At 29.8% G+C, this 10,300-nt stretch overlaps 2 protein-coding genes and 1 non-coding gene across 3 annotated transcripts; 2 read left to right on the top strand and 1 right to left on the bottom strand.

The window, feature by feature from the left end:
* The first annotated feature begins 125 nt into the window (after window positions 1-125).
* TRNAI-AAU lies at window positions 126-199 on the top strand. Its single transcript has one exon. It is a non-coding gene; the product is annotated as a tRNA-Ile (tRNA).
* A 699-nt stretch (window positions 200-898) lies between these two features.
* LOC124941410 (CASP-like protein 5C1) lies at window positions 899-3,111 on the top strand. The gene is made up of 3 exons (XM_047481732.1): window positions 899-1,038; window positions 1,113-1,245; window positions 1,331-3,111. Exons 1-3 carry the CDS (start codon window positions 899-901, stop codon window positions 1,538-1,540), a joined length of 483 nt encoding a protein of 160 aa, XP_047337688.1. The 3' UTR covers window positions 1,541-3,111.
* LOC124941409 (pentatricopeptide repeat-containing protein At2g15980) lies at window positions 1,512-2,996 on the bottom strand. Its single transcript, XM_047481731.1, has one exon. The coding sequence runs from the start codon at window positions 2,994-2,996 to the stop codon at window positions 1,512-1,514; it is 1,485 nt and encodes a 494-aa protein (XP_047337687.1).
* Window positions 3,112-10,300: the final 7,189 nt, after the last annotated feature.

Below are 10,300 nucleotides of genomic sequence, written 5' to 3'. Positions count from 1 at the left end.
TTAGAAAAACAATAACATACAATAACATTTTACAAGATAAAGTGAATATATTGCATTATTTCTAAGAATGTAGTCAAACAAATAAATTATAATAATTTGCTAATGTCATATTATCTGTTCAAAATGGCCTATTAGCTCAGTTGGTTAGAGCGTCGTGCTAATAACGCGAAGGTCGCAGGTTCGAGACCTGCATAGGCCATTATTATTTTTTATTTTTTTTCAATTTTGTGGTAAAATAAATATCCATCCACCCATATCATTGCCTTTCTCTTGAGAAATGACAATTGATTACTAGTTCAATGAATCTAGGAACCAAAAGTATATATATATATATGTCCCACCCAGAAAAAGCCAAAAGTTATAATAATATATAGAAACCAAAAAAGGATAACCACCAAAAGCCCCAGTATTCAATTAGAATCATGACAACCAATATGTAGAGAGTAAGCAATACATTTCAGATTTCTCAATCATTTTCAAAAAATAATATACCAAAAATGATTCAGTTAAACAATACAATGATAATGAAGTTAAAATGCTCTCCAGGAATAAATTCATTACTCCATGAGAACCTTGTTGTGTGGTTTGAAGTTGTCGGCAGAGGAACAAGAGACTCAAATTTGTAGTGGATATGAAAGAAACAAACATCCATTTTACTTCAAATATGAAGAAGACATAAATGTCAAATCTCCTTTCATTTGAAAACCATTATTGGAATTGAAGGTCCTCGTGTAACATTCAAATCAACACAAATATAAGGATAAAACTGAGGGGCCCCTCTTTGGTTCACTTTAAGACATCAACACCATTCTTAATTATTATTATGAATTTCATGATTCTCACATGACTACACAGATTGAAGAAGATATAGAAATCATAGAATTAGCTACAACAAAATATGACAGAAGAAGTTATAGTTGCAGGTTCTCTAGGAACCAGCACCAGCTTCGGTCTGAGATTCGGGCAAGCCATCTTCTCTTCTTCTTCCCTCCTATTCATGTCTTTCGGTGTTCAGTTCTACAGCTACACCGCCTTCTGGTAACAACAATATTCTATACCCACAGCCTTATATTATTATGCATAAAAAGAAGCTGATGATGTAAATCTTTCAGTTTCTTGGTAACTGTCATGGGTTTGGTCATTCCTTGGAGTTTTACTTTGGCCTTGCTTGATGGATATGCTATTCTTCACAACTACCCTGTTCGTCATCCAACCGTAATCTTCATCATTCTTCTTGGGGATGGGGTAAAATTGTAAAATCGAATATCTTTCTCTGTCTCGTTTTCAGATAATAATGAACCAAGATCATTTTCTTTTCTTAACTCGACAGGTTTTGTCCATTTTTACACTGGCAGCAGCAAGCTCCACGGTTAGTGTTGTTGATGTTCTTCTCAAAGCAGATGAACATGAAGAAGATGGATATTACTGTCCTCAAAGATGTTGTAGCCGATATCAGATATCAGCTGCAATGGCCTTTCTATCATGGATTCTTTCAACGGCTTCATCTCTTTTCAATCTTTGGCTACTTCCATCACTGTAACCATTTCCATCCTTAGTGATCTTACAACTTCATCATATTCATTCCCCTGTTTACTGTAACCAGATATGAAAGCATTGTAAATTTCTGAATTAGGCAAAAATCCTTTTCCCACCATCCTTGCCTGAACATTTTGCGCTTCCTTCATCATTCCTTCTTCACATAAACCCTTTATTAGGATCTCATAGGTATTCCTCTTTCGTATAAGCTCATCATGATCCGTTGCAATCTTTAAAGCCTCGAGAACCCTCAAATTCCTACAAAACCCTCTAACAACAGCATCAATTACATATTCCTCGGGTTTAAACCCTTTCCTACGCGTGTCCTTATAAAGCATCATTACAGAATCCATATCATCATTCTTACAATACCCATTCATCAGAAGCTCGTAAGTGACACAAGTACTCTCTATTCCATTCATCTCCATTTCTCTATAGAATTCTTCAGCTCGCTCCATATTGCCCGTTCTGCAAAACCCACCGATCAATGTATTGTATGACATGACATCGCGCCTTAAACCCTTAACACTCATCTCTTCCCACATCTTTAAAGCCTCCAATGTATCACCATCATCGCAGTAAACCGACATTAAAATGCTGTAACTGTATGCATTCGGTTCACACCCTACTCTATTCATCTGAACCCAAATCTCTTTTAAATCATCTACCGCTCCATGTTGATAGAAAGATAGCATAACTGCGTTAAAAGTATGTACATTTGCCACATTACTGCCTTGGGAGCAGAAGATTTCATTGTACATATCGTAACAAGCTTGACAACCTCGATATTTCGAAATCGAACTGAGTAATGAATTGCTAGTAGTGACAGTAGGGGAAACACCTCGAGATCGTAGAAGTCGGACTATGTCGATGGCTTGATCGATTTTTTTAGATAAAAGACAAGCCTCGATAAGCAAATCGAACACGAAGGGAGCTGAATCGCACTTCCTATAGGATTTGACCAGATATTTAAGTAATTCAGGAGGATTTGATGAAGAAGAGGTTGGAGTTTCGGCTGGGAAATGACGAAGAGCGGATCGGATAGTGTCTAGGGCTTGAGATTTGAGACGGGCGCGAGCTAGAGTGTGAATAATGGTTGAGTAAGATGATAAATCATGTGGGCAGAGGGAGCGGCGGAGAGTGAAATCGAAGAATCGGAGAACGAGACGGGGATTGTTTCTAATGCTGAGAGTGATTTCGGAAAACTGGGTGGGAGTGAAACCTTGGGGGAAGAGAGTGAAGACTTCGTTCCAACGGGATTTTGATCGGCGGTGCTTGAGAATGGAGACAACTGTGGAGACTGTGTTTTCAGATGGGTCAAGTTCCAGGTTCTGCGGCGGCGGCGACGGCGGCGGTGGGAGAGAGGAGAATGATTGGAGGCTGATCTGGGAGGAGGGGAGTGAGAAAAGAGAAAGCTTTAGGTTTGGACGGCACAGAGGACTGAACTTGGCGGCAGCCATATTACTTCCGGCGACGATGAACAAAGAGCCTATCGACTCTTTTCTTCCGGCGAGTTATAAGTATTTATTATTTTGCCCGAGAAATAAAATAAATTAAAAATAATTTTAATTTTTTTTAAATGAATTTTTTATGTATAGATTACAAATTTACAATAGTATAATATACACACAAAAAAAAATATATAATAAAATAAAATAAAAAATAAAATAATATCGTTTTTACATGTATTAATTCATAGTACATTTGTCCAGTTAATAGAATATATATATATATATATATATATATATATTTTATTTTTTTTAATTTTATTAGATAGTTATGATATATAATTTTTATTGCTTAAAATATCTTTAGTTAATTTTAAATATCTATATTAGAAATATTGTGGTGAGAATCGTGGATTCAAACGGTTAGATTTGTGAGTCGGAAATAATTATGCTATATTTTTGGGTATTATAGATAAATTGGTTACAAGGAAATTGTATAACCTTCAACAATTTACAATTTAAAATGACTACTGCGGTTCCTTCACAATTATCTCATTTTGACATTATACGAGGTTCGATTTGGAAATTCGATAAATTCGATCGAAAAACTCACTGCTCTTTTGAAAATCTCAACACGTTCAGGTTTTAATATTTGTTTGATTTTTTTTCCACATATAATATGTTTTTGAAGTTATGTTTAAACTATTATCAATTCCATAATATCATTGCAATCTATAGTTAAAAAATATTAATTTTAAATATTATAAGCATTAATAGTGAATATAAGAAATGGGAAGATAATAAGTCAATGCAATGAAATTTGGCTGCTGAAATTCTCCAATTAATGTTATAATATTTTAAATATTTATAAGCATTAATAGTGAATATAAGCTAATAAGTCAATGCAAAGAAATTTGGCTGCTGAAATTCTCCATTTTTTTTTTGTATTTCAAAGGATAACTATAAACTTGAAGTAGTAGTTGAAATTCCTTCAAAAAAATAAACTTGAAGAAGCAGTCTATATATGTATATTTAAATATAAAGGAATTAAGAATCACTTTGAAGTTAAGTAGGGGTTATGATTTTCAATTCAAAAAATTAAAATATATTACTTTATATATTTGTTATGCATGAAAACACTTACAGTTACAGGGCAACTATATTTAGTCTCCAATGGCGGAAAGACATAATAAATGTTGAATTAATATATTATTCAGGTGGGAACAACCCCCTCAAGAGGAGGCATTGACTAATTAAATTGGACATTTTAATAAATAAATAAATAATAATGCTTTACCTAATAAACATACATAATATATAAAATAAAATTGACAAATTTAATATCCATCAAATCCAATTGTAAGGAATAAAATAGACAAGCTTTTATGTGGTAATTGAGCAACCGACACAAACATATATATAGATAACCAAAGCATTGGAATATAAGATTCTTTTTAATGGGTTATTAGATTTTTTTAATGGGTTATTAGAACTGAATTTATTCGCAGGTTCGATTTTCACTTAGAATGTCTTAAACTAAAGTGTAAATGGTGATTTTTGGAGTTGAATTTGTCCAAGTTCGCTCTAAGTCCGAAGTGAAAGCGGTGGATCATCTTTTGAGGATTTTTATATTAATAATAAAAAAAAATTAAACTTTAATGAGCTATCCTATATTGGTTATATTAGTGGAAATATTAGTATATGAATCAAACAAAGATTAAATAAAGAATCATGGATTTGACTTGATATAAAGTTTGACTTTGATCAAATGGTATGCTATTCCTATTCAGACCTAAATCTGTTGTATGTAGTAGTAACATTCAAACATTGATTCAAGAAAGTTCATGATCAAGACCAAACCAAACCACACCAAACCAAACCAATTCTTTATTTTCTACCTAATAAAAGTCAAAATAAATAGAAGAAAAACATGACTTTCTTGATCAATTCCAAATCTCCCTTTTATAGGCCTGCCTTCCTTCTTCATATATATATACTAACACATACCCATATCACTCACATTAATTCTTGATCTCTCATAAACACTTGAAGGAAATTATACTACTTGTCATGGCTCACCCTAGTTCATTCACTTTCATGATAACAATTTTCTCCATGATCTTGATTCTTTCTCTTGCGTATTTGAACGTTGCACAAGCCATTAGACCAACGCCAAGAGAGCAAATTGTGGATTTCTTATTGATGTCGGCACGTTCAGGGCCTAGTCGTGGTGGTGCCGGTCATTGACACAACTCCGATTCTAATTCACGTATGCACCCATGACTGCAGGCAACATGATCGATACGAATGTTGTACATTAATATTGTTGTTCATTTAGTTGATGAATATATATATCATGATCATCATGAATGATTAGTACTAGTAGTTTTGTAAATCGAGTTATTTCATTGGATATTGGGTACCACTTGTGGTGTGGATTCAGGAACCATATAATTCAATGGTCAGGTTCAAATTCTTCTATTGGAAATAGCCTGGTTGTAATTCCTATATACATTTTTAGACAATTTTATACTACCAATTTTAATTTATTTTTGTAACTAGAATGTACTGATTAATTACTAGATGTATCATTCTTTTTTATTTACATCATTTTAATTTATCATTTTGAAAGATGACAATTCTATTTGACATTTAACATGGATGAATAACATTTCACTTAAATTTATACTTATAGGTTATTGATCTCCGTTATGTGTAACATTTTTGTGTTTCTGTATCTTTATCATCTGAAGTTCAATAAAATATGAATGTTTAGAATTTTTTTGACTAATTCGTATAAAGATATTAAAATAGTCAAAAGATACTCACATTCAATTTCAACTTTTTAATATCAACCACTTAGTTTTATTATAAACTTGGAACTAAGAAAAAAAAATTTAGGTTCAGTAACCGTTGCTTTCTAGTTCAATCCAAGAAATTGAAAATGAACCCAAAAAAAAGTTAAAGAAATATATTAATTTAAATCCCTTGGGGGTAAAAGATGACAGTACATAATGTTATCATTTAAAAAAAATTAGAGGATTTGAAGTTTCAAAATTGGACACTAAAGATAAACACATATAGATGAAGAGAAGGGATAAAATTCAAACTTGATAACTTATGCCTTATTAATTTGACAACAAGTCTTAATTCTCGAGAACGATGATTTTCACCTGTATTTTGTACCTTTTTGAATGTATTATGAGTCTATTCTAAAAATGATTTCTAAAATTATGAACCGTTTTGTTACACGAGATTTAAAATAAAATAATTGATTTAAATAATGAAGTTATATCGGATTTTGAATTAATTAAATACCTGACACAAAATAAATAATTAATTATAAAAAGGTGAATAAATAAATAAATTTGTCTAATTAAAATCCTCTAATTCACATTTACCCAAATTTAAATTTGAACTCAATTTTTTTTTTTATCATTATCCTTAAGCTGTTGTTGCTCGAGGGTGATGATCTGAAAACCTATAATATATGATTTAAAATTGATTAGGCTTATAATAAGGTAATTGTAATAATGTTACGATGTAATTTCAAAAAATAAGAAAGTTAAAAAAAATATGAAAATTTAGAAAACAGAAGGGTGAAGGCAATGAATGATGTGTTCTACTCTAGATAATGTAGTCGTGTTCTAAATGATCTAAAGAAGATGTACATATATAGTCTCATAATTTGTTTTTTTCGGCCAAGTATTGTTATACCGATTAGGCTTCGGCCATGGCTATTCAGATTGATTGATGGTCTAAGAAGGATGCTAACGAGTTCTAAATTCTCCGAGGATTCAATTGGCAGCTTAAAGTTTGAGTTTAGACTATTGAATCCAAAACTTGTATTTTTGGGTTTTACCTAACTAAGCAAATAATTATAAGTTTTAGCTTTAGTTGATATTGTTGAACATTCAAACATGAATTCCGACCGAGTATATATCAAGAGGCTTGACAAGTATTTTGACCGATAAATGGGCTTCCTTAGGAAAACGACATAAATAAAGGTCGTAGAAAAGCGAACGAGGATCGAACCCCTAACTCGAACTCGAACCGCCTAGCTTTTGTCAATTTTAAATATTTTTCTTTACATTTTTTTTTAGATTATCTTAGTTTTAAGGATCAATTTAAAATATTTTCTCTATTTTAATAAACTTCGTTAGCCCATAATTTTAGTTTTACTACTTAGAAAAATATAAGAAAAATTCATATTTAATCCTTATAATATTCTTGACAATTTGATGTATTAAATTTAATTTTTTAAATTGCTTCAACTTTTGACTAATATATACTTAATTATTTCTTTAAAATAATTTTATTTCATTCAAAAGAAAGTCGTTTAAGTAAATCGATTAATTGAAAAAAAAAACAAAGCACCAATATAAACAAGACAACAAAAAAGAAACTTGAACAAACATAACAACATAAAAAAATAAAAACATAAAAAACAAGTGACACCAAATATTAATTCTCTAGTCAATGTCCACACATTAGAAATATATGCGAGTAGGGCTACAAACGAGTCAAGTCGACCTCAAACCAGCTTGAGCTCGAGCTCGACTCGATTCAGTATTTATTAGTTCGGCTCGAACTTGAGCTCGGAACGAGTTTATAGATTTGAACTCGAGTTCGACTATTTACCTAAAACTTGGTTCGAAAAATTTGAACTCAAATTAAATTTTAAAATATTTGTGAAGAAAAAATATTTATTTTAGATTTTAGGTTTTAATATTAAAATAAATATATTATATATTATTAGGTTCGAAAAAACTCGACAAAATATCGAACAAATATTATACGAGCTCGAACTCGACTCAAATATTAAACGAGCCGACAAGAGCTCGACTTAAACTTGGTCAAAATCAAGCTCGAGTCGAGCTTTGACCGAACGGCTTGCTAACAACTCACGAACAACTTGACTTATTTGTAGCCCTAATGAGGAGTGATATGGGAAAGAATGAAAGAGAATGACGTGACATCACATCATTGACTAGAAAAATGAAAAGATGTGAAAAGAGAGAAAAAAATTATTATTTTTTCAACTAATTAGATTTTAGCATGTAATTTTTTTTTCCATTTTCTTTTCAAATTTCATATCTCAATCATTTCAATATATATATTTCAAATTATCAGTTTAGGTAAATTGTCATGTCTTCCCTACATAACCAGCAAATTATTAATAGAAACTGACTTTTAGACTGATACGGTGCGACACAACATCGATGTTGTAAAAAAAATTTCAAATAAAAAATATCTCTATTTTTTAATTTCTCAATGACCTAAATTAGGTGACAAATCTCAAATTAAAAATCAAAAATTAAATTCAAAAAAGTTAATTTAAAACAAATCTGACTTGGACTTATTTTGTACGTAGAACCTTTCAATAAATAATGTACAATAAAAGATAATACATTGATTAAAGAAAAATACATCAACTTAATAAATCTTGGATTGCCAAAAGTTAGATTTCAACTTTTCAGATTTTGTTTATCTCAACACACTTAGAATTATATAATGACAATTCATCCTCCTAACTTCGATAAATTAATTGGAAATAAATTTCCTCATTATTTATTAAAATTACATAATTGGGACTAAATGTTTATGAAAAAACATTAGATGTTTTTCATTGATCTCTAATGTAGTGATAGGAAATCACACAATCTTAAGGAAAAAACAAACAAAATAAACAATGCATATTCTTTGACAAATTTACATTATCATCAATCAAACTAAAATCAAACAAATTATATAAATTAAAAAGAAATATAAGAACTTCACGAAATATCTAAACTATGTCCTATTGTATTATGTTCTATGTATATTAATTAAATTAATTATTTATTTCTTTTTTTAAATGAATAATAAACAATGACCTTAACATGATTTGAGCTCTTATAATTTGTTTTAATTACATTATATTTATGATGTTATATTATTTTATTATTGTAATTTTATTTGTTTTTTTAACTTATGACATGTCATTAAACTTAATTTATAAGAAAAAAAAAGGCATTTATACATTTATACTTGTAAAATTAGTTTATTCATATTTACTAATAAAAATGTCATTTAAACCTACGTAATTATCAAAAATTGGCTCATTTAACCTATTTTAATAAACCATAGTTAATTTTTATTTTTTATTTATATATTTATTAATTAAATATTAATATATTTTTTAACTCTTCTTTTTCATTAATAAATGAACTTTTTATTCTTATTTTCTTATAAATTTTTTATTATTTTTATATAATTTTTTATTTTTTATTATTAATTATTTTAATTTTATCTTTTATATAATATATATGACTTTCTCAACATTCTACTCTTGGAATTATTTTTCTTCCAGGATAATTCTACACTCCCCTCAAGTTGGGTAGTAGATGTTGAGACTGCCCAACTTGCCACATACTTTCTCGAGTCGGCTTGGTGAGTAGGTCAGCCACTTGATTGCGGGATGTAACGTAGAGGGGTGTAATAGAGCCTTGGCAGAGATTGAAGAGGGTGTTGCCGATGAAATGTTGATGACACCGAGTTGGCTTGAAATGTCTGAATGTCGCTGGATGACAGTGAAAAGGATTTGAATTGCCGAAGTTTCACTAGAATTTGATGACAGTGAAAAGGCTTGAAATCAATTAATCAATTAATTAAAAATCAATTAGTCTAATTGATTGATTTGCTGCTGACTTTCTCAACATTCCATTCTTGGAATTATTTTTCTTTCAAGCATAATTCTACAAATAGTTACATAATGTTCTTACCAATTAAGTTTACAATTTAATCTATTTCCTAAACTTTTAAAAATGACACCGTCATTAAAAAAAAATAGTGTATATTATTTTCACTAATAATAAAAATATCTAAAGAGAGTACTAAAAAATTTGTGACATCTTCCTTAGTCTTCTCTCTTTGTCTTGTTTATTTTTCTTTTTTTTTCTTAACTATAAATCTTTGTTGCATATTATATAATATATAATAAGATATAATAAATATAAGAGAAATGTTAGGTAGAAAGAATTTGGAAAAAAAATATGAAAAAAAATGACGTTACATAATCTGATTGACTGAAAAAAATAAAGAAAATTTCTAATCTCACACTTTTTTTACTAGTTAATGATGCGATGTCACATCATTTCATCTCTCATTCTCTCCACAAATTTCTCTCTTTATCACTCATCTAAATATAATATATATTAATTTTTTTTTTGTTTGAGAAAACGACTTATTGCCATTTCATTAAAAAATTCCAAAAGAGGGAAATGAGTTTCAAGAAACAGAACTATATAGACCCTAGCTTTGTTAAAAATATCTAT

This window comes from Impatiens glandulifera, chromosome 6, assembly GCF_907164915.1.
Source record: "Impatiens glandulifera chromosome 6, dImpGla2.1, whole genome shotgun sequence".
In the NCBI taxonomy this organism is placed as follows: domain Eukaryota; kingdom Viridiplantae; phylum Streptophyta; class Magnoliopsida; order Ericales; family Balsaminaceae; genus Impatiens; species Impatiens glandulifera.
This window is presented reverse-complemented; position numbering and strand designations above follow the sequence as displayed.

Coding starts and splice junctions, on each gene's coding strand:
- LOC124941410 (XM_047481732.1), top strand. CDS start 899: ATGACAGAAGAAGTTATAGTTGCAGGTTCTCTAGGAACCAGCACCAGC. Junction 1,039..1,112: donor TACAGCTACACCGCCTTCTG/GTAACAACAATA, acceptor TAAATCTTTCAG/TTTCTTGGTAACTGTCATGG. Junction 1,246..1,330: donor TCATTCTTCTTGGGGATGGG/GTAAAATTGTAA, acceptor TTAACTCGACAG/GTTTTGTCCATTTTTACACT.
- LOC124941409 (XM_047481731.1), bottom strand. CDS start 2,996: ATGGCTGCCGCCAAGTTCAGTCCTCTGTGCCGTCCAAACCTAAAGCTT.